We start from the raw sequence: 25,646 nt of genomic DNA on the forward strand, positions 1-25,646 counted from the left end.
CTGGGCTCTCTGTTCTGTTCCATTGATCTATATGCCTGTTCTTATGCCAGTACAAGGCTGTTTTGATTACAATAGCCTTGTAGTATAGTTTGATAGCACGTATTGCGATACCTCCAACTTTGTTCTTCTTTCTCAGATTGCTGTAGCTATTTGAGGTCTTTTTTGTTGTTATTCCATATACATTTTTTGGAATATCTGTTCTAGATTTGTGAAATGTGCCATTGGTATTTCAATAGGAGTTGCATTGAATCTATAGATTGCTTTGGGTAATGTGGACATTTTAATAATGTTAATTCTTCCAATCCATGAACATGGTATGTACTTCCACTTATTTATATCTTCCTCAATGTCTTTATTCTATGTCCTATAGTTTTCTGAGTACAGGTCTTTTGCCACCTTGGTTAAATTTATTCCTAGGTACCTTATTATTTTTTTTATTCCAAGAGTAAATGGTATTGTTTTCTTAGTTTCTTTTTTTAATAGTTCATTATTGGTGTATAGGAATGCCATTGATTTCTGAGTATTAATTTTGTATCCTGCTACTTTGCCAAATTCATTATTACATCTAGTAACTTCCTGGTGAAGTCTTTTGTGTTTTCTATGTACAATATCATGTCATGTGCAAATAATGACAGTTTTATTTCCTCCTATCCAATTTGGATGACTTCTATTTTTTCTTCTTATCTGATTGCTGTGGCTAGGACTTCCAATACAATGTTGAATAAGAGTGGTGAAAGCAGGCATCCCTGTCTTACTCATCTTAAGGAAAATGCTTTTAGTTTTTGCTCATGGAGTATTATGTTGGCTGTGGGTTTGTCATATGTGGCCTTTTTATGATGAGGTATGTTCCTTCTATTCCCACTTTGCTGAGAGTTCTGGTCATAAATGGGTGCTGGATTTTGTCAAATGCTTTTTCTGTTCCTCTTGATATGATCATGTGGTTCTTATCCTTCATTTTGTTTATGTGGTATGTCACATTTACTGATTTGCAGATATTGTAGGAGAGGGTCCTCTTTATGAAGTGATATAAACTGATCTCCAAATGGTTTGGCTAAGAAAACAAACAAGATGCAGAACACCTAGGATAGAGTGGTTCTGGAAAAACACATAAGGTCTACAGTTGTGAGTATGCAAAACACAGTTTATTCTTGCATTTTTTATTACATACTAATTATTGTATTATGTCCCATACAAACAACTGTAAACCTACTTTTGCCCACCCTGTATAACATGAAGAGTTTTGGGGAAAGGAACTCAGTGGGCAGAAAACAGAGCTGGAAAAGAGATGCTGAAGGACAACCCTTCAAGCTTTATTTCAAAAGGTTCCTGTTCCCAGGCACTAGATTAGGGGGCGCTGTCACTACCTCAAGTAGAGTGTAAGCGTAACTAACTTTGGAAAGCTTCCATGTCTACCTGCAAGTGAACTTTCCAATCAGAGTGCTAATTTCCGCACCTGCAGAGACAGACTGAGAGAGCGGTAGGTAACGGTCGTCAGTACAGGGTCATTTCATCACTGGGAAGGGACGGCCCTCGCCCACAGTGATGGTGGTTAGTTAGCAAGATGAACAAAGAGGCACAGAAGAGCAGCCATTAACCAAAGCTGATAGAAACTGGAGAAAGAGCATGCCTCAAAGAGTGGCTGAGAGCTGTTAATTGAATGTGGCTGAAAGGATCAACAGAAGGCACACAATAAAGAGGGAATTTAAGAAAAAGGACTAGGACACGTTACTGTTGATGTGGTGGCTGAATTCACACCAGAAGGCAGAGCCCTGGTACCTGATAGTATAAAGAAGCTTCTACAAAGATTAAGAATGTTCCCCGACAGCATGCCGGCCTCTAAGATTGAATCAGATTGTGTTGTTTTGTGGTATCATTTCTGAAAGTAAAACTTGCCATACATTAGGAATTGCTTACCCAAATTAAACCCTTTTTTGCATAATGGTATAGTTTTCAGTAAGGATGTATACATTGATTTTTTTCTCTCAATGCGTTATTTTAATAAATACCTCATGGGTGAAAGAGACAGGCTGGAGGCCTCGATGAACGTACCGAGAGGTGGCAGACAGGGCCTGCCAGACGGTCTGACTTTGAGACGGTTGGATCAGATGTGTAACAGAATTTGGAGGGAGGCTCACTTTCACTGAAGCCTGGCAAGAAATCTGGGGAGATGGGGTGACAACCATCATCTACCTCAAATCCCTTCAGTGGCCACTCTTACCTACCAAGAAGCCAGGAGTTACTCATTCCAAAACAGCAACCTCCTGCCATGAGGCGACTGCAACCAGCCTCTCACTGTCAGATTAGCACAGAGCAGGGTCAAAGCCCAGTAATTTACCCTCCACGCTCCCGGGGACACATGTCAGGCTCCTCCAGGGGCTCCCCAGGGCTCCACTCCAGTCCCCTGGCAAACATCCAGCTGCGGAGACGTCAGCATCTCCTCCCACCCAGCGCCCACTTGATTCTGTGCCTTCCTGAAGCACCCTCACGAGGCTGCAGGTAGAGGGAAAGGCTCTTGCCTTTCTGTAGGCGAAAACCCCAATTCTGCGCAGATAAGCAGGCACGGGCATTTTCTCACAGCCTTGTGCCTATGCTCATGTTGTTACATTGGCCAGTCTCCTTTCCTATTTCTAACTGCAACTCCTTCAAGAATTAAGTCAAAATTATTTTTTATTAACACAACAAACACGAATTGATGCCACTCAAGCACTGCTTCTCCTAGAACCCCAGGTACATATTGTATATACACACCATTACATGTATACACACCACTGCGGCACTACCACACTGCACCGGACCCTGTCCTGTGTCTGCTGTATACACACCTCTGTGGCACTACCACACTGCACCGGACACTGTCCTATGTCTGCTGTATACACACCACTGCGGCACTACCACACTGCACCGGACCCTGTCCTGTGTCTGCTGTATACACACCACTGCGGCACTACCACACTGCACCGGACCCTGTCCTGTGTCTGCTGTATACACACCACTGCGGCACTACCACACTGCACCGGACCCTGTCCTGTGTCTGCTGTATACACACCACTGCGGCACTATCACACTGCACTGGACCCTGTCCTGTGTCTGCTGTATACACACCACTGCAGCTCTATCACACTGCACCGGACCCTGTCCTGTGTCTGCTGTATACACACCACTGCGGCACTATCACACTGCACCGGACCCTGTCCTGTGTCTGCTGTATACACACCACTGCGGCACTATCACACTGCACCGGACCCTGTCCTGTGTCTGGTGTATACACACCACTGTGGCACTACCACACTGCACTGTACCCTGTCCTGTGTCTGCTGTATACACACCACTGCGGCCCTATCACACTGCACCGGACCCTGTCCTGTGTCTGCTGTATACACACCACTGTGGCACTGCCACACTACACCGGACCCTGTCCTGTGTCTGCTGTATACACACCACTGCGGCCCTACCACACTGCACCGGACCCTGTCGTGTGCCTGCTGTATACACACCACTGCGGCCCTATCACACTGCACTGGACCCTGTCCTGTGTCTGCTGTATACACACCACTGCGGCCCTATCACACTGCACCGGACCCTGTCCTGTGTCTGCTGTATACACACCACTGCGGCACTATCACACTGCACCGGACCCTGTCCTTTGGTGTATACACACCACTGCGGCCCTATCACACTGCACCGGACCCTGTCCTGTGTCTGCTGTATACACACCACTGCGGCCCTATCACACTGCACCGGACCCTGTCCTGTGTCTGCTGTATACACACCACTGCGGCACTATCACACTGCACCGGACCCTGTCCTGTGACTGCTGTATACACACCACTGCGGCACTATCACACTGCACCGGACCCTGTCCTGTGTCTGCTGTATACACACCACTGCGGCCCTATCACACTGCACCGGACCCTGTCCTGTGTCTGCTGTATACACACCACTGCGGCCCTATCACACTGCACCGGACCCTGTCCTGTGTCTGCTGTATACACACCACTGCGGCCCTATCACACTGCACCGGACCCTGTCCTGTGTCTGCTGTATACACACCACTGCGGCCCTATCACACTGCACCGGACCCTGTCCTGTGTCTGCTGTATACACACCACTGCGGCCCTATCACACTGCACCGGACCCTGTCCTGTGTCTGCTGTATACACACCACTGCGGCCCTATCACACTGCACCGGACCCTGTCCTGTGCCTGCTGTATACACATCACTGCGGTCCTATCACACCGCACCGGACCCTGTCCTGTGTCTGCTGTATACACACCACTGCGGCCCTATCACACTGCACCGGACCCTGTCCTTTGGTGTATACACACCACTGCGGCCCTATCACACTGCACCGGACCCTGTCCTGTGTCTGCTGTATACACACCACTGCGGCCCTATCACACTGCACCGGACCCTGTCCTGTGTCTGCTGTATACACACCACTGCGGCCCTATCACACTGCACCGGACCCTGTCCTGTGTCTGCTGTATACACACCACTGCGGCCCTATCACACTGCACCGGACCCTGTCCTGTGCCTGCTGTATACACATCACTGCGGTCCTATCACACCGCACCGGACCCTGTCCTGTGTCTGCTGTATACACACCACTGCGGCCCTATCACACTGCACCGGACCCTGTCCTTTGGTGTATACACACCACTGCGGCCCTATCACACTGCACCGGACCCTGTCCTGTGTCTGCTGTATACACACCACTGCGGCCCTATCACACTGCACCGGACCCTGTCCTGTGTCTGCTGTATACACACCACTGCGGCACTATCACACTGCACCGGACCCTGTCCTGTGACTGCTGTATACACACCACTGCGGCACTATCACACTGCACCGGACCCTGTCCTGTGTCTGGTGTATACACACCACTGTGGCACTACCACACTGCACTGTACCCTGTCCATTGCCCTAATTATTTCCCCATCAGAACACGAACCCTTCTATGTGGTGCCCAACACACAGAATACACTTTTTAAATGACTGTTAAATAGAACAGTGGATAAAACACATTTGCTGAGTTTAATTTATTCCTACTTCTTTTCTCCTGTTTTTTTTTTTTTTTTTTATAATCCTCATCTGAGGATTTTTCCATTGATGTTTAGAGAGTGAAAGGGAGGGGGAGAGACAGAGAGAAACATCAATGTGAGAGACACACTCATTGGTTGCCTCCCACACACACCCTGACCAACGCCAGGGATGGAGCTTACAACTGAGGTAATGTGCCCTTAACTGGAATCGAACCCGGGACCCTTCAGTCTGCAGGCTGACGCTCTCTCCACTGAGCCAAACTGGCCTGGGCTATTCCTACTTATTTTGAAGCAACTTGCATTTCTCTGCTTCCTTCCTCTTTCACGTCCTTCTAATCCACATGCGAGACCCTGAGGCATCTCTCCACAGCACTCTCAGGCAGTGCGTGGGCCCTGGGACCTCGGCCTGGCTGTGAAGGCAGCTGAGATTTGCTCCCACGTCCAGCTTATAGCCATGCCACCAGGCACCACGATGCCTGGCCACAGCTTATTTGGCCAAGATCATGAGGAAAACAAATACTGAAAGGGTGAGGTAAGTAGCATAATTTGTTGACCTTGCTTAGATTCAGTCTAAAATTCACAGTAACTAAAATAATTCAGGAGAACATAAAGGATAAGCCAGCAATCTCCACAAACATCAAATGGAGTAAAAAAAAACAAAAAAACAAAAAAACAAAAACAAAACAAAACAAAAAAAACAGGTGACAGCATTCACAAAATCTAAAGAACACACCATCTATTTTATAATGCATAGGTTCCATCTTCAGTCTCCTTCTAATGGGCTACGACTAGGGAGATAAAACTATTCTAAAGGAAATTGTACACAGAATAAATGTGTAAGTTTCTTGGTGAGTCTCACTAAGGCTTCAATGTATTTTCATACTGAAACAATCAACCACATTCTTGGCAAAAAGATATGATACTGATGTCAGAACAAGGTAAGGATTGAAATTATCTATAATGCATAAATTTTGCTTAATTCAGGTGTCACTTATTTTTCTCATTTTGAAAAGAAGCTACATTTCATTCAATAATAATTCTTCTCTAGTTCTATCAGGGAATCTGTTCTAAAGCGATGCTTTACCTAAAATCAGTTCTGAAGGCTCTTTCATGAATACGCATAATGTAAAGACCCCAATTACATTTCCAACGAAGCACTGCCATTTGAGTAAACAGAGTTATCTCGGTAGGTCACATTATTTGCAAGAATTGCAGCTTAGAAATTAATTACTAGTGTGGCATATGTCAAAACAAATTTTTAAAAGAACAGAATGCAGTTGTAACCATGTGTTCTATCTATTTGTTTGAATATGAAATCAGTATTCTCTGGCATGTAAATATATTTATATATTCAGCACCTCTCAGAAAAATAAAGAAGTCCTGCCCGCCTTTCCCCGCACCGGGCGAAACCTGAGTACCTAGCTCATGTGTACTAAGTCAGAGCCTCAGAACAGAATGAAGACATGGTGCAGGGGATATTTTTGAAAGGCAGGAAGAAGTCACCTTCACACAAATGACTAATTTTGAAACATTCAGCTTGCCTTCAAAACAAGTTTTTCAAAGATATACATCACCTACACCAAAGCTTTAAATAACAGTGCAGGTGTTTCATAAAGAAGACTAATCTATAACAGCGATTTTTAACCTGTGTGCCGTGAGAATTTTTAAAACATGCAGTACCTGACTGTTTAGTCAGGGGCACTGACCTCTTTTCCTTTAGATTATCAAATTTAAAAATGACAACAGCCAACACAACAATAGCTGTCTGGTGAATGAATCAAAATTATACCTGTGTGTTTTCTTTTGTTTTTTGTCTGATTGGCAAAAAATATATTTTTGGTGTGCTGCAGAATTTTAGTAATTAGTTTATGTGTGCCATGAGATGAAAAAGGTTGAAAATCACTACCTATAGTATTAAAAAAAACAAAAATCAAAAAAACAAAAAAAAACTACCTGGGAATGAACTTAGGGATTTGAAGGAATTTCAGTGTTCTGCTGATGATGACAATATTTACTTAAATTAAAAACAATTTCAGAGGTGAAAGTGTTTTAGCATCTAAGGAACACCAAATAGAAAACAAGAATACGGAGCAGATATAGGCAGATGGTCTTCAGTGTTTTCCTTCATGGAAATTATGTCCCAATCCTTTTCATAGTTATACAAATATCAAATCATTATGTTGTACACTTTAAATGCCTTACAATTCTATTTGTCAATTCTATCTCAATAAAACTGAGGGGAAACCATAGAATTTAAGCTCATTTAAAAAGAAAAGAAAATTATGTCCCAAACCAAAGATTTTTATCTCACATATCTGTAAATCAACTTTTAAACTTCAAACAACCCTTTTATATGAGGCAAAAATTAAAACATGCTTCCAGCAGTAATATACTGAAATCACTCTGCTTTAAAAACAAAACAAAACAAAAACAACGGGGGGGGGGGGGGGGTACAAGAAATCGATCACATTGAATCATGGGACTTCAGAGTTAGAAGGCACAGGGGATAAAACGGCTTGTGGGCCAGGACTCCAGGCCAGAGTACACTTCCCAGTTCATCAGATTATTACCAGGAAAATAAGAACTAACTGTATGATACAGACTTCTGAGACACTTCTCTCTCAGGGTGCAACTTTCCTGACCAATTTCTCACAAATTCTGTGTATTAACTTAATATCTTACCTTGCGTAGTTATTTCCTAATATTTCAACTACAACAAATACTTACCACTCTAGAATTACCATGAAGCTATAGGGTGGTTGTTCAGCAAACCAATTCATTTGACCCATTTATTATGTGTAAGAACCAAGACAAGACTAAAGAGTGTTTTAAAAAGAGATCTTAGCCCTAGCTGGTTTGGCTCAGTGGATAGAGTGTCGGCCTGAGGACTGAAGGGTCCCGGGTTCAATTCCAGTCAAGGGCACATGCCCGGGTTGCAGGCTTGATCCCCAGTAGGTGGCGTGCAGAAAGCAGCCGACCAATGATTGTCTCTCATCATTGATGTTTCTATCTCTCACTCCCTCTCCCTTTCTCTCTGAAATCAATAAAAATATATATTTAAATAAAAAAGAAAAAATAAGATATCTTAATTTCCCTTTTTAACTTTTTAAACCAGTTTCTCCAAGTAAACCCACAGAACAAAGCGTACTGTTTTTCTGTACTGGAAATTAAGTTAGTTACCTCTCTTAAAACTGTGCTTTTGTAGCCTCGATACAATCCTGGGATGCCCTGAAACAAACAAAAGGAAATACGAGATGGCAGAAATTTTAGGACGACATTCTGAATAAAGCACAGTAAGCTTTCCTAAAGTTTGAGTTTTAAAACGTCCACAATGACCACAGTTCTGCAGGAAGTTAAAGGTTGTAACTGCTCCACTCCTTTAAAATGGAAATATCTCTAATAATAAAACTGACTACATATTAATTTAGCTTTAGTTGCTTTTAGTATTTCTTCTCCTGAGAACACTTGAGCTTTAAATGAATAGATTTCCAAAAGCAAATGCACATAGAATGTTGATTATCTTTTCATATGAAAACAGAGTATATTTCATGGTTTCAATCAGAAGACATCAGAAGTTCATTAATAACCTCTCAATAGTGTAACTCTGGACAAGCCTTCGCTTATCTGTTTCACGTCCACATGATTCTTCAGGAACCCTCTACTGGGCTAACTCACTCATACAATTAAACACTCACATCTCCTCGAGGAGACACACGGACCATTAAGAATAATTTTTCTACAACCTAGACTCATTGAAATTTCCATGTGATTGACTTTGGTAAAAATATTTTTTAAGTTAACATTTTTAAAGGCCTCTGTAGGAACTATGAAGGAAAGCAGCTCAATGGCTCCTAGTCGCATGGCTACAGGATGACTTCTGACACACAGCTTAACACTAACCAGTAAAAGGGGATTACAGTTGATATAAACACTATGATGTTGGTGACAGTCCATTACTCCACTTCTCTTCCATGAGCCCTCAAATTCTGTAGTGATGTTTTCATATATCTTCATTTAGTCTACATATTTACTATTTATTCCATGTCTGATTCCAAAAGAACTATGGATGATTTCAATGTAGGACTCATACAGTAGGGGCACTCAATATGTGTTTGTTTAGAAATTAAAAAAGAAAATTCAAAAACAAATACAGGAAAGAAAACTATAATCTTAGCATAGAAAGTTACTGCAATTGAACATTAAATTTAGCTGTAAGGTCTCTTCTAGGACTCCTGATACAAGACTCACAGTGCTCATACTACCTGCTATAAAATCTCTCTCAATAAAGAAAAAAAAAGAACTTAAAGCCATATCTCACCTCTTGATATAAGATGTTAGAGAAAATCTGAAATGTTCTTGAAGAAGCAGAAACCTGTGCCCTCTGCTTAACTACTTCAGAAGGAACTCGAATCAGGCAGGCCACCTAAAATATATAAATTTAAGTACATCTAAAAATTAAGTAACTGGAATGAAAATTGAAATTTTTTCATAACCAAAAATTACAGATATATATATATAAAAGACTAATATGCTAAGTGTCCCTCCCTCCATCCGACCAGTCGCTATGATGTGCACTGACCACCAGGGGGCAGACGCTCAATGTAGGAGCTGCCAAGTTGCAGTGACTTGGCAGCAGTGATTCTCGGGTGACGCACCCTGACACCCGAGAGGACGGAGCCCGATTCCTCATGGGGCCACGCAATTCCAACTTTGGCCGTGGGTTATGTTGTTGCTGGGGCACTGTTTGCCCCGAATCTGGTTTACTGCACACTTGCGTTTGCATTCTACACAGCAGCTTTGCAGAGTGCCTTCTCGCACTCCAGGAGCCCTCGGGGGATGTTAGAGAGCCGGTTTCGGCCCGATCCCCATAGGCCAGGCTGAAGGACCCTACCAGCCGGAGGGACCCCATTCACTCCGGGGACACCTTTTGAGCTACAGTGCAACCCCAGGTGCAGCCGGCCAGGAGGGACCACGGGAGATTGGCTTGAGGGCATGTCCAGCCCGTCTCACCCAGTCCCACCTCACCAGCCACCTTCTAATTAATTTCCTTTCAATGTACACGAATCCATGCACCGGGTCACTAGTAGTATAATGTATAGGCTTAGTGCAAGATGTCAAAAAGTTTGTGTTTCTTTTAGCCTAAAACACTGGGAACCTGCCAGGGTTCTTGTTCCAGCATTAAGAAAGGTTCAAGAAATCTGGAGAAGACTATGCATAGATTAAATAGGAGACCAGAGATGAAATATAATTTTGAAAGGCATTTGGGGGTCAGAGGAGCCTAGTTTAAAGAAAACTAAGATCTCCTTGTCTCAGGACCCCATGCTTTTTATTAAAACAAATTGTCCTGAAGTGAGGCAGAGATACACACTTCAAAAGGGTTTCATATACAGAGGCATTGTCAGAATGGGGAGAATTAGCCTACGGCTGTTCAGGTGTTTGGCCAGTAGGAGGCAATAACATGTAGATTAAGATGCTCTGAGCTGTCTGGCAGCAATCAATTTAATGGATCCTACTCAGGTTTGGGGAAATGCCAATAGCCATTCCCAGATTCAGCCCTGCTGTCATGCTGGAATTGGTTTCCGGCAGAACCCTTAGTGGACATGCACTGTTTTATCAGCCCCAAACCTTCCCTCTCTTGTTCTGTACAGACCTCCCAGCTCCCGCCACACTGTTCCAAGCACATCTGTCTACAGGCCCCTGGACAGCAAGAAGCACATTTACTCATGTTGAACCCAACACCTACTGTACAACATCCTGGTGTTCACACGACAGCCATGTCTGACAAAGGAATGAACCAATTGATAGTGCCTTTGCTTCACTGGAAGTAATAATGCACAAGTTGGTAGAGGCAAGACTACTCATAAGCGGGTTACCCCAACCTTCCATCTCACCCCCATGCAGCCTCAACCAGCTCCCGGCCCCAGAACCCCAGATCCCCACCACACAACCTCTGAGGAGTAACGTCAGGCACTCTCAGACCTGCTCCAGCATTCAAGGTGACAGGTCTGGTTGGTCCATACTCACACCTGACTAACTTTAGCAGCCTCCTTCATGATATGCCAGTGAGAGGTGATGCCACCTCTCACACATGTCACACAACTAGGCAAGAACAACAGATCTCCTCGTTTTTTCTTTGATGCCCCCCAGAAGTGTCCACTTGCACATGTGACATGACCACCCCATTAGGACCACTGAGAATATGTATATCTAACAAAGGGTTAGGGCAGTGGTCGGCAAACTGCGGCTCATGAGCCGCATGCGGCTCTTTGGCCCCTTGAGTGTGGCTCTTCCACATAATACCACGTGCGGGTGTGCATGTACAGTGCAACTGAAACTTCGTGGCCCATGTGCAGAAGTCGGTATTTTGTGGAAGAGCCACACTCAAGGGGCCAAAGAGCCGCATGTGGCCCGCGAGCCGCAGTTTGCCGACCACTGGGTTAGGGACACTGCCAACAAACCCAAATCACCATTCTGTTGGCAAATGAGAAGGGAAGGCAACTTAACAGTGTCTGTCAACCTTCCTGCAAAGAAAATCTTTTTCCATAGGTACCCAAAATCAATTCCAACTGCAAGCAACCAAGAACTGTACTTGATATTCAAGGGCGACAGAATATCAAATGGAGACTGGAAGAACAATGGATCAAGAGTCCCAAGCATGTTAGCACATGAGGGTTAACAGAATTTGCCAGAATCGTTTCAATGGAGGGTTGGGACAGGAGACCCATTGCAGAGAATTCATAAGTAATTTCAAGATAGAGACGGGCAAACATAGACTTCAACAGGAAGTAGGGGATTGGTTCATAGTCAAAGGCAGTTCTTTGTCTTGTTTTAAGATGCTAAATACCTGCACATAGGATGGGGAAAGTGAGTGATAACAGCAAAGCAGAAGTTAACAATCTAGGAAAGAGATGGAATAACATGAAGACCCGAGAAGCGATGAGAAAAGGCAGTCAGGGGTCCCTGGCACATGCCTACACTGCTGGGACTATCTCCCTTTGCCCAGGCTGGCCCTCAGCCAAGGGTGCCATTTCCTGCATCTAACCTGGACCTCTCCTTCAGGAATCACCTAAAGGAGGAATGAGCAGTGGTCTGGTTGAGCATCCTCAGACCTAGATTGTAGCCCCAGCTGCGGAAGTGAATGCTCAAGCATTTCCTTTGTTCTTCTGGGAGCTTTAATTTTTCCTACTTGACTTGATCCAGAAATCTTTATAGTATGCTTTTAAGTCTTGATTTCTATAATTCTTTTCCCCCATCATAACTTTTCTTAAGTTCAAAAGAGTCCTTCTTTATTCTCCAATTTCCTCCTTATTCTTATTTCCCAAAATAAACTACCTTACCTGACATTTTTTACTCATTAACTTATATCACAGATTTTCATATATATTTTTTCTCTTCTACTAAACCACAAACATGAGGGCAAGAAGAAAATAGGCATTAACGGTACTAAACCACCAGGTGGGCAGTGGTGGTGGGTCTCTTTACCGTATATCCTTCTAGCTTTATCCTATATAAGAGAAACATGTAAATTGACCATCCCTCCGCTATGTTCACCAGCCAATCAGGAGTGAGTATGCAAATTAACCCAACAAAGATGGTGGGTTAATTTGCATACACAGGCGCCAGGCGGAGAGTGGAGCGGCTTGGGGAAATTGGCTCCCCAAGCCACCAGACGGAGAGCAGAGAGGGAGAGCTTGGCAGAGTGGGAGGCCATGGGATGGAGACAGAGCAGGAAGTGAAAACCAAGATCACAGGGAGCACCAGGAATTCTGGGAATAGTAGCTTTGGTGGCAGATGGATCTTCTAGACATTAGAGCAAAGTGAGCCTAGAGCAAGTTACTGCTGCAGTGGGGGAATGAAGGGAAAGCAAAGGTGAGAGAAATAAGTAAAATCAGAGTGTCTAGGAAAAATTAAAGGGAAGATATCCTAAAACTTCCAGGAAATCTCCACCAATGAAGCAAAGAAAAAAAAAGCCTCTATTATTCTGTGAGCAACAAACCAAACTGAGTTGGAGTCTCAGACAATTCGCTCATATGATTGCAAACACAGACAGAAACTCCCAGATTGGAGAGGGCTCCCCTGAAGGCTCCCAGATTGGTGAGGGTGCAGGTTGGGCTGAGGGGCCCCCAAACCCCCCAGTGCACGAATGTCGTGCACTGGGCCTCTAGTTTAGGTAAAATTGACAAATAAAACTTTCCATTATTTTTGTATTATTTTATGTAGAAAGCAAATAAAACCACCCAAGAGGAAGAATAACACCAAAAATCAATCATTTCCACAGAGATGACCTTACAAAACACCAGAATATTTAATATATTTCTTTCTTTGTATTGAATAGATTGCCTGTGTATACAGTTATAGAAAGACTAGGAAAAATAGAGTGGAATTAGAGGTGATGCCTCTCTGTCTTTTCTGCCTACCTGCATATTCTAAATTCTCTACAATGAACATGTATTATTACTCCCTAAGTTTTTTCAACATAATTTCAAAGGCTAAAAATATTTGCTATGGACCAAAGAGTCTAAGTGGGCAAGAAAACAAAATAAATGGTCTACTTTAAAACATGCTTTTATATACAATCCTACTTGTTAACCTTGACAACATAACATTTATTTTTAATTCAATGACAATAGTGCACAGGCGCTCATGCACACACATACACAGCTAACCACTAACGCCTGAACTTGAGTATAAATTATGTTACTTTTGATACCACTGAATTTTTAAACCCATCCTTATAAAATCAGAGTAGAAAGTAAAGTACTATGAAACTTACATGAACCTCACAGGAAAGCTCCCAGCTTCTAAAACTCATTAAAGAATGAAATAAATAAAAAGAAAATAAAAAAAATAAAGAAAGAAAAGAGTACACTAACTCTTTGTACTTTTCAATTCAAGAGGTCGAGTGAAAAATGACCCCAATATGTCAAGAAAATAGGAATTGTCTACTTTTGTGAATGGGCATAAATATTTATGGAACTTCATGCTTCATAACTCTCCAGGCTCTTATATTATTGGTTTTATTTCTTCAAAATACAGAAGCAGAGGGGAAACTTTGAAAAGGTTCTCAGGGGAAAAACAATCTTACGATGAGAAGGGGTACAAAGCACGCAGCACGGCTGACTTCTGTGGCGTGGCAGCTATGGTGTGAGAGCGAGGCCACCCAGCAGTGCCTCGTCTGTTCCCTCTAGGAACTCTGCTGCCTTCCATTTGCGTTTATATTAACTCTGATCGTTCTTAGAGTTGAATTTGAGCTACAAGTGAGTATTTCACTGCACAAGAACAAAACCAGCCCTAACCGGTTTGGCTCGGTGGATAGAGCGTCGGCCTGCGGACTGAAAGGTCCCAGGTTCGATTCCGGTCAAGGGCATGTACCTTGGTTGCGGGCACATCCCCAGTAGGAGGTGTGCAGGAGACAGCTGATCGATGTTTCTCTCTCATCGATGTTTCTAACTCTCTATCCCTCTCCCTTCCTCTCTGTAAAAAAATCAGTAAAATTAAATAAAAAAAAACAAAAAAAAAAAACCCAGGGTACAGTGTGCGGTGCTATGAAAGGAAACGCAGGTCACGCCATCCACAGGCTCCTGGTCAGTCCCCTCTTTCGAGCATTCCTTCCTCATAAATCTGGGGTTCGGTATGAACCTCATCACACGGAATGGTGGCATTTCATTAAGCCCAAGAATGTTAAAGTTCTACCAGGGGAAAAGAAAACTAAGGTTTTTCCATAAAGAAAATATGTGTGCCCATCTTTTATCGACACTAAAATGCAATGGTTTCATTAGATTTAAGCATACCAAAAATTTAATGAAATTTAGAAAAACTGATCATAATAATGAATCTGCTATCAAGATTTTTCTTTCTTTGATGTAAGTAAGAACTTTTCTGATATGATTTTATTTACTAGAGGGGGAAGGGTGTCACTCAGCCCAGCCTGCACCCTCTCCAATCTGGAACCCCTCAGGGGATGTCCAACTGTCGGTTTACAGGGATCGGGCCTAAACTGGCAGTTGGAAATCCCTCTCACAATCCGAGACTGCTGGCTCCCAACCACTCACCTGCCTGCCAGCCTGATCACTCCCTAACCACTCCCCTGCAAGCCGGATCGATGCCTAGCGGCTCCCCTGCCAGCCTGATCACTCCCCAACCACTCCCCTGACAGTCGGATCAATGCCTAACTGCTCCCCTACTGGCCCAATTGCCCCCACTACCCTCCCCAACTGCCCTCTCCTGCCAGCCTGATTTCGCCAACTGCCCTCCCCTGCCGGCTTGGTTGCCCCCAACTGCCCTCTCCTGCCGGCCAGATTGCCCCAACTGCCCTCCCCTGCTGGCCTGGTCACCCTCCAACTGCCCTCCCCTGCCGGCCCAGTCACCCCCCAACTGCCCTCCCCTGCCAGCCTGGTCACTCCAACTGCCCTCCCCTGTCAACCTGGTCACTCCTAACTGCCCTCCCATGCTGGCCTGGTCCCCCTCAAGTGACCTCCCCTGCCGGCCTGTTTGCCCCTAACTGCCCTCCCCTGACGGCCTGGTCCCCCCCAGCTGCCCTCCCCTTCTGGCCCGGCCGCCCCCAACTGCCCTCCCCTGCAGGCCTGGTCCCTCCCAACTACCCTCTCCTGCCAGCCTGGTCACCCCTAACTGCCCTCCCCTGCCGGCCATCTTGTGCAAGGGTGTGACAGTCAAATTGCATATTACCTCTATTATATAGGATTATTGCAATAGTATTTATTATTTTCTTTAGTATTTATTAAACACCAAAATGCAAAACTACAAGTCATAAGACTAAGTGTTTGAAAAGAAAAAGGTTACAGTGAACTTCAACCTCACATTAGGTAAGTGAGGGAAGGCACAGAGAGAGAGAAAGGAGCAAGAGACACATGTTGCTAAACCCTCAGGTTCTTTCACAGCCACAACTAGTCTGTTCCTCCACACATCACCCACTGGCGTCTTGCAGCCTCACTTTCAGCTTCTTGCTCTTGACATGTCATCAAAGGTCCTAGGCATCACCACAGTACTGTACTTATATTAGCATTATCATCTCTTCCCCAACTATTTCAATGTGGTTCGCAAAAAATTACCTGATTTAAGCTTTTTCTTTATGAAACTTAACAACCTATGCATATCCCTTTGATATGAGAAGCTAATTATGTCAGCATTTTATATATAAACTAGAGGCCCAGTGCACGAATTCGTGCATGGGTGGAGTCCGGCCGGCTCGGCCCTAATCAGCAGATAGGGGCCAGGCCAGTTGGCAGGAGGAGACAGCAGGAGGTTGGCCGACTGGCTGCCCCGATTGAGGCCTGATCAGGGCTGGGCCAGCTGGGGGCAGGGGCCGTGGGAGGTTGGCCGGCCAGCCCCACCCCAGATTGGGGTAGAGGGGCTGATCACGGGCGGAGTTGGCTGGGGGAAGGGGCTGTGGGCCAATCAGAGTGGGGGGGCTATAGGGGGCAGGGCCAGCCTGGGGGAGGGGCTACAGGAGGTTGCCTGGCTGTCCTTGCCCCCTATTGGGGTGGGGGTGGAGATCAATGGTGGGGCTGGTGGGGGGTGGGGCTGCAGGAGGTTGGCTGGTCGGCCCCACCCCCTGATCAGGCTGGTTTGCTGGCTGCAATGGGTGTCATAGCGACCGGTTGTTCTGGTTGTTATGGCATTCTGGTCGCTGGTTTTTTATATATATAGACTAGAGGCCAGTGCAGGAAATTCATGCACTGGGGGCGGGGGGTGGGGAGGGGTCCTTCAGCCCAGTCTGCCCCTTCTCACAGACTGGGAGCCATCAGGAGATGTCCTACCATCCCATGGGGAGTGGGCCTAAGCCGCAGTCTGGCCTCCTTCTGCGGGAGGTGACCGGGATGATCAGGGGAAGGCGCCAGCCCCATCACCCCGCTGCTGCTGCCACTGCCAGCTGCCACAGCCACCAAGGTGTTTTCATCAACACAGACTCCAGTCCCTTCACCATGAAAAAATGACAACTTTCTTTAGGCATTTTCTAAATGTGTCTTCATAGGATATGACATTTCTTTTTTCTTTTTTTTATCCTCACCTGAGGATATGTTTCTATTGATTTTTAGAGAACTTGGAAGAGAGAGGGAAAGACAAAGAGAAACATCAATATGAGAGGGACACTTAGATTGGTTGCCTCCTGCATAAGCCCTGACCTGAGCCCAGCCAGGGAGGAGCCTGCAACCTAGGTACATGCCCTTGATCAGAATCAAACCTGGACCCTGTTGGTCGGCAAGCCGAAGCTGTATCCACTGAGCCCAAACGGCTAGGGCAGGCGATGACATTTCTTAGCCCCTCCAGCAGTGGACCTTAGTTTTTACCTCCAGGAGTGTGATGGGAAAACCCTAGATCACCTTCTTGGATTTTTTTTTTAATATATTTTATTGATTTTTCTCAGAGAGGAAGGGAGAGGGATAGAGAGTTAGAAACATCAATGAGAGAGAAACATTGATCAGCTGCCTCCTGCACACCTCCTACTGGGGATGTGCCTGCAACCAAGGTACATGCCCTTGGCCGGAATCGAACCTGGGACCTTTCAGTCCACAGGCCAACGCTCTATTCACTGAGCCAAACCGATTAGGGCACCTTCTTGGATTCTTATTGCCCAAGTTACCAAGAACACTGTGAGTGGCAGCGTACAGGGAGCTTTGCCAATGAGCAGTCAGAGCCCCCCACCGAGTTGTGTCCACTGGGGTGGGAGTGTGGTCCGAGCTGCACGGCAGCTGCCGGGAGCACGCCCCCAGCCCTGCGTTGTGTCTGCTGGGCCGGGGGTGTGCTGCCTGCCCAGACGCTCTCCCTCCCTCCAAGGCCAGGGCACGGGACGCTATGTGGGCACCCCATCTTTGTGACCGAGTGGTTAATTTGCATATTACCCTTTTATTAGATTAGATCAATCTGAGATTGTAGAAGTTACTGAAGGTCAGAGAGCTACTTGGCTTAGGGAGCAAGGATGAAAATGAAATCTTTGATTAGCATCTCCAGAACTGTTTTTCATAAAAGGTATATCATATTTACTAGTATACACATCTAATGAACTTAAATATTCAAGGTTTAATATCAGCCAATTCTTAATTACTGCACAGGTAAAACTATAATAAGGGCAACAGAAACAGTTTTCAGGGTAAAAAGCTGCTTTAGACTTTGCAGAGTAAACTCAATGTGGCAAATTATTGAAAGAGAGAGACCTCAGACACTCTGAAGATTTTTTGAAATGCACAGTTTATTTACTGGCATTTTATTCCACATTTCTTGTGTAATTCCCAAAATTCTTTCTAGAAGCAAGCTACCAAATTAAGAATACCTAATATATCTTTCTACACCACCATTTAAAACTGAAACCCTGTAACTGAGCAGTTCATCTGTGTGCCAATTCTGCCATCTTCTGGTTATAAATGGAATCATAGTTGTTAATAAAACTAGAAAAAGCATTTATCAATCCTAATATACCTTCCTTAGGGCTTAAATTTTATCTATTGATATGGGGACATAAATTCATCACACCTTTCTTCCTTATAAGATGATTTCCATGTATACAAATAGCCAATAGGCATAAGAAAAAATTAAATTTGTAGGTATTAGTCTCTTGTCTAACAAGACTAATGTCTTGATAATCCAAACAGAAAGTTAGTATCTTCTCAAGAAAAACAATTACATTGTCTATTAGGCTCTGTGCCTAAAAATTGTTCATGTAATTTTACATATCCCAAGAGGTAAGCCTCAGATGGCTTTTTTTTTTCATTTTTGTATCCTTCCTTAACAGAAATGAGCCATGAATTTGACCCCAAACGCAAGGGAAGTAAAAGCAAAAATAAATAAATGGAATTATACCAACCTAAAAAGCTTCTGCACATCAAAGGAAAACATCAACAAAACAAAAAGGCAACCAATGAATGCGAGAGGATACTTGCAAATGATACGTCTGATAAAGGGCTAAAATCCAAAATATACAAGAAATTCATACAACTCAACAACAAAAAAGTCCAATTTAAAAATGGACAGAAGACCTGGACAGACACTTTTCCCAAGAAGACATATCACTGCCCAACAGATATATGAAAAGATGCTCAACCTCACTAGCTATAAGAAAAATGCAAATCAAAACCACAATGATACCACCTCACAGCTGTTAGAAAGGCTATTATCGAATAAGACAAGAAATAGCAAGTATGGGAGAGGGTGTGGAGAAAAGGGAACCTTCGTACACTGCTGGTAGGATTGTAAATTGGTACAGCCTTGATGGAAAAACAGTATGGAGGTTCCTGAAAAAATTTAGAACTACCATATGACCCAACAATCCTCTTCTGGGTATCCTATATAATAAAAGGCTGATATGCAAATTAACTGAACGGCAGAACGACTGGTCACTATCACATGCACTGACCACTAGGGGGCAGACGCTCAATGCAGGAGCTGCCCCTTGGTGGTCAGTGCGCTCCCACAAGGGGCACGCTGCTCAGCCAGAAGCCCTGTGCCGGGCTCACGGCTGGTGAGTGCAGCGATGGTGGCGGGAGCGCTAAGGATGTCTGCCTGCTAGCTTAGGCCCGCTCCCCACAGGGATCAGGCCTAAGCTGGCAGGCGGACATCCCCCAAGGGGTCCAAGACTGCAAGAGGGCACAGGCCAGGGTGAAGGACCTCCCCCACCCCCGCAAGTGCACAAGTGTCATGAACCAGGCCTCTAGTCTAAACAGAAAATTTGAAAACATTTACTCATAAAGATATATGTAGCCCTATGTTCACTGAAGAATTATTCACAATAACCAAGACATGAAAATAACCTACGTGTCCTTTGATGGATGATTGGATAAAGATGTGGAACATATACACAATGGAATACTAATCAGTCATAAAAAAAATGATCAAATACTGACATTTGTGACAACATGGTTGGACCTTGAAAGTATTATTATCATGTTAAGTGAAACAAGTCAGATGGAAAAGGATAAAAACTATATGATTTCACTCATATGTGGGATATAAAATAGAAAGCAACATATAAACAAACAAAACAAACAAACTCATCAACAGACAACAGCATGGTGGTCCAGAAGGGAAGAGGGTAAAGGGAGTCAAATATATGGTGACAGGAGACTAGACTTTGGGTGGTGAGCACACAATGTAATAGTCAGATGATGTATTACAGAGTTGTACACCTGAAACTTATATAATGTTATTAACCAATGTAATTTCAGTAAATTTAATTAAACTTTTTTTAAATGAAAAAAAAAAAAAACTTCCCCAATTTCCTCCTGGCACCCAATATAAGGTGACCACTCCATTGTCTCTTCGGAATTGCCTATGGTTCCCCATAGCTTTCATGTCCTGAAATTGCAATTCCTCAGCTATTCCCGAATAATCTCATTTGCTGCTTGATAACCTTTGTTATTTAATTTTAAGGCTGACAGTATATAATCATAAATCAAAGCAATTTGACAGTGACATTCAATTCATTATGCTACCAAAACCCCCTACTCTTAAAAAACAAAGGTTTGTCATTGACAAAGCGCAGACACACACAAAAGTGCAAATCCTAACTTCAGCAGTTTGGTGCTTGGAGAGAAGTAGTCAGGTTTTCCATTTACAACAGTGGCTCTCAACCTTCCTAATGCCATGACCCTTTAATACAGTTCCTCATGTTGTGGTGACCCCCAATTTCATTGTTACAAATTGAACATAATTAAAGCATAGTGATTAATCACAAAAACAATATGTAATTATATATGTGTTTTCCAATGGTCTTAGGCGACCCCTGTGAAAGGGTCGTTCGACCCCCAAAGGGATCACGACCCACAGGTTGAGAACCGCTGATTTACAATGTGGTGGCAATCACTGACCAAGAAACACTCCTGTGGCTTGAACTGGTTTCTCCGCCTTCTTCATCTCACATGAAAATCACTTCCATTGTTTTTACAAAAGCTGACCTTCATTGTGGCTCTTAAACTGATACTGCTCTTAAGTAAGAAGCCAGCGCAGTGTCCTTTGCCTCTAGTCCACCAACTTACTAGGATAATCAGTGAAATGCACCTTCCTAGCTCACGAATCAACACCATCTGAATGAATGCTGTATACGGTACTCCCTCACAGAAAGACAGGAAGACCCAAAACAGACCACCACCTAAAATGCGGCAGAGGATCCTCAAGAAACTAAGAAACTGGAGTGAATGGGGGCGGGGGGGGGGGGTGGAGGAGGGAAGAGGAGGCGGGGAACTGGCCCTTCATCAGACCTCCCTGCTTGGACTTGACTGAAAGGTCAAGTCATCCGCACCCAGGGTCAAGTCGGCCTGACCTCTCCCAGGCTCTGCCTTCTCCCCGCCTGTCTGCATGCTCATTCAGGCTCAGACGGCGGGACAGCTGGCTAGCTGGGGTGTTGACTGAACTTTAAGACCGGCTGGAGTTTAAGCATGAGCACAACACACAGCATTCTAACAGCATCCGCCAAAATACACACTGAAGCAATGCTGCTGGAAGCTTTGGAAAGAAAACAACCATCTTTTTTGCCAATTCTACCTCCTTAACATCTCTTGAACTCACCTCCTCCCTCTGCACCCCCTGCCCCTGCCCTGGTGGAGGCTCTGGCCCTCTGATGGTTCTGGGGATTTCTGGGACAGCCTCCTCTCCACACCCTGTCCACCTCCACTCCGCTGCCAGAGGATGCTCCTAAATGCCAACAAATGGAGCTCTTCTGCTCAGCCCTTCCAGGGATAACGGCCGAACTCTTCACCATAGCAGACGGGGACCTCCAGCTGTCCCCAACCACCCCGCCCACCTCAATTCCTAAGGACCCAGCCACACCTGGGCTCCACTTAGAACAGGAAGCACCAACACCCAACAGTCATGTTCTAAGTGCAGTTCAAGGGTCAGCGGCTCCACGAGGCCCACTTATCCAGCGGCTGCTCCTTTCCCTTCGGGCTCTCACTGTACCTTGTCCTTACTTTTCTCAAAATACCTGGATCAGGCTGGTGTCCTTACCCGCTATATGTCCATCTCCACCACTAGACTACAAGCCTCTTAAAGGTGTGTCTTCTCTTGTCCTTGTTCCTCAATGCCTGGAGCATCAGAAGGGTTTGGGCCGAAATCCGCACCACTGGTGCGGGCACACAGTGGGGAGGAAACTATGGAGCTGAACAAAGCAGCCTCTGGAAAAGGAATCGAAGAGGCCGGGAGGAAAGGGTCTAAAAAGCAAAGGCTGTGCAGACGGCAATGGAAAGCAGATTATTCTTTCTTTCTGAGATAAAGTTTTGTGTAATTCTTAGTTTAAGGTTTTTAATAAAACATTTAAAAGTCTGTTTGCCTTACGTACTTAATGTCCTGAAGAGAATGGTTCCCAGGCACACTGACAAGCACACAGGAGCCCGGTCAAAGGCCCTCCACACAGTCAACGTCCTGAGAGGCATCACAAGAAGTGCCATGGGAGTGTGGCCGGGTGTCTGACAGGTCGCTCTCCGCTTCTAACTCGACAACAAATCCCCAGCACAATCTGCAACTCCGCTCCCATCCACCTTCCAACACCAGCAGTCCCGCTGCCGCATGCCGCGAGCATCATGAGCGAATAGCCACACTGCACCGCAGGGCAGCCAGCACAGCCTCACCTAACTGCCGACAACCCAACTACAACCAAACAAGTCTGGCCAAGCATCACCACAACTGCAAGTCCTCCAAGCAGCCTCCTGACAGCACCATGCAGCCAGTCCTCCAGGCAGCCTCCTGACAGCACCAATGCAGCCCGTCCTCCAGGCAGTCTCCTGACGGACAGCACCAATGCAGCCAGTCCTCCAGGCAGCCTCCTGACAGCACCAATGCAGCCAGTCCTGCAGGCAGTCTCCTGATGGACAGCACCAATGCAGCCAGTCCTCCAGGCAGCCTCCTGACAGCACCATGCAGCCAATCCTGCAGGCAGCCTCCTGACAGCACCATGCAACCAGTCCTCCAGGCAGCCTCCTGACAGACAGCACCAATGCAGCCCGTCCTCCAGGCAGCCTCCTGACAGACAGCACCAATGCAGCCAGTCCTCTAGGCAGCCTCCTGACGGACAGCACCAATGCAGCCCGTCCTCCAGGCAGCCTCCTGACAGACAGCACCAATGCAGCCAGTCCTCTAGGCAGCCTCCTGACGGACAGCACCAATGCAGCCCGTCCTCCAGGCAGCCTCCTGACAGACAGCACCAATGCAGCCAGTCCTCTAGGCAGCCTCCTGGCGGACAGCACCAATGCAGCCCGTCCTCCAGGCCGCCTTCTGACAGACAGCACCAATGCAGCCAGTCCTCCAGGCAGCCTCCTGACACACGGCACCAATGCAGCCAGTCCTCCAGGCAGCACCAATGCAGCCAGTCCTCCAGGCAGCACCAATGCAGCCAGTCCTCCAGGCAGCCTCCTGACAGACAGTACCAATGCAGCCAGTCCTCCAGGCAGCACCAATGCAGCCAGTCCTCCAGGCAGCCTCCTGACAGACAGCTGAATGCAGCCCGTCCTGCAGACAGCCAATTCTGCGATGAGCCACAACAGAAACAACATGCTGATACTCCCCAATCAATTGCGAACAAACGAGGTTCCTAGAGGAGGTTCCACATCCTCAATCCTAGAGCAGCTAAACGGTAACATAAGTTGCCTTCCGTCTCCCGGCTCTTCTAGTCATAGCCTTGAAGAAAAGTCAGAGCTGGTCCAACAACATGCACTTCATGTCTGTGTACACTGCCACCCTCAAGGCCAGCCAGGTTAACTGTCACACTAGATGTTTGTAGGCCTCCTCGTGTCCTGCACCTACTACAATAATTGACTGCCGAGCCAATTCTGTGAAAATAGTTACTCTGGGGTATAAATTAAATTGTTCTATAGTCCTGAAGTATCAGTGAGCACCAGTCATCTCAGAATCTTGTTTAAAAATGCAGGGCCCCTGGTGCCATCTCCAAAAACCTTCACTTGTAACCAGCTGTGCACACAACTGATGCTAAAGTAGGTGTCCCTTGGGTCACACCTGCAGAAGTCTGTGAGGCTGCCAGAGAAGCATTTGCAAAACATGGTATAATGTACTTCCTGCTTCCTCATGCCCCAACCAGAATGGGACTGGAAAGAACCACCTACCAGCATCTACGTGTGTGAGGATATCCACCCATGTCACCCATGCACACATTAAATTCACAAAGGCTGCTTTGGCTGCAAAGAAATTTCAATATTCTTTCATTTCTCCAAACAACATGAACTAAGGCCAAAAGCTGGATAAGACCAGGGAAAAGTCAAATTCGAAAGCCTTAAAAAAAAATCACTACCATTGTAATGTTATAGCATCTGTTGTATTAGAGTAAACCTGCCTGACCATTCTGGTCTAATTAGATTCTGCTTTGTACAGGGCTTTTTCTGTGTCTGATGAAAAGTGAACTGTAAAATAATTGAGGTAGGGATTTAGAGATTTGGTATAGCAAATTTCTTAATAAAAATGGCACAAATGGGACTCTTCTTACTGTTGTTACATATTAAGTCTTACTTGATCCATTTTACTGTATTCCAAATTACAAACATCAGGTGGGAGGCTGTAATCATAGTTTTACTGATTCTGTCATTAAGTTTTAATCAAGCTGCTGCTACAGAGAATGGTTAGGAGGGTAGGGCTTCTGCTTCTAAGTTTCCTTCACACACTTATAGTTACTACATCAAAGTAGTCGTGGACACACTCATAAGATATTGTTTCTAAGAAATGTGTAACAGACAATCCTATATCCAAGTAAGTGGACTACACAGCAATGACCGAACATCTCTATACCACTCTGACCACTGACAGCTACACGTTTTTGTTTTCTAGTCCATTTTATTTTACCTATGAAAATTTGTTTCTCCTAAATTCGCCCATTTCTTTCTCTTGCTTTTGCAACCACACTTGTATGAATCTGAAACAAAAAGTTTATGCTCTGTGAGACCAAAATAAGTTATTGAAACAGGAAAGTAGTATATACATTCCTCCAGCATTTACTGAGAAAACTGTTTATTGAATGGCTTTGAGAAGTTTTAAAGAAAGTTCAAAGATAATTAGAGCCTCAAACCAACATTTCCACAAACTTCCTACACTTGACAATCTTTTCAGCATATTAAACCATAACTAAATTTAAAATCATTCAAAAGTCAACATCAAGAGATGTTTCACCAATGAAGTTAATCTATATACCCACTGCTGATAAATTCTCCACTTAAATTTCTCCAGGCATCACAAAAACTACTATCAAAAGGCATCTGACATCAGGCCTCACTACCAAAGGAACTACGGAAACCATAGAAGACCTAATAAAGATAAGAATGTCCTAGAATTGTATATTTCCACTCTTATAATACTTGTCCCCAACTAAAGTCTACTTACAGCACCTCCTTTGTCCAGGGGTTCACATTCAGAATATTACATTACAAGAGCTTCCATACTTTTTTCTTCTTTATTGATTAAGGTATTACATATGTGTCCTTATCCCCCCCAATGCCCTCTCACCCCCAACTCATGCCCTCACCTCCCTGGTGTCTGTCTCCATTGGTTAGGCGTATATGCATGCATACAAGTCCTTTGGTTGATCTCTCCTCCTTACCCCTACACTTTCCCTACCTTCCCTCTGAGGTTTGATGGTCTGATCGATGCTTCTATGTCTC

The 25,646-nt window shown here is 45.0% G+C and overlaps 1 protein-coding gene across 6 annotated transcripts in view; it reads right to left on the reverse strand.

The window, feature by feature from the left end:
• The window catches only part of SLC25A26 (solute carrier family 25 member 26), a 152,218-nt gene that overhangs the window by 107,850 nt on the left and 18,722 nt on the right, over positions 1–25,646 (reverse strand). For 5 of the 6 annotated variants that reach the window (XM_059663031.1, XM_059663030.1, XM_059663035.1 and 2 more), the window contains 2 exons: positions 9,362–9,466; positions 8,224–8,271 (listed from right to left, as the gene is read on the reverse strand). The exons of the other annotated variant lie outside the window; for it this stretch is intronic. In XM_059663031.1, coding sequence (XP_059519014.1) covers positions 8,224–8,271; positions 9,362–9,466 — 153 coding nt within the window. The remainder of the gene's footprint in view (positions 1–8,223; positions 8,272–9,361; positions 9,467–25,646) is intronic. 6 annotated transcript variants of the gene reach the window in all.

Source organism: Myotis daubentonii, chromosome 14, assembly GCF_963259705.1.
Source record: "Myotis daubentonii chromosome 14, mMyoDau2.1, whole genome shotgun sequence".
Taxonomy (NCBI): Eukaryota; Metazoa; Chordata; class Mammalia; order Chiroptera; family Vespertilionidae; genus Myotis; species Myotis daubentonii.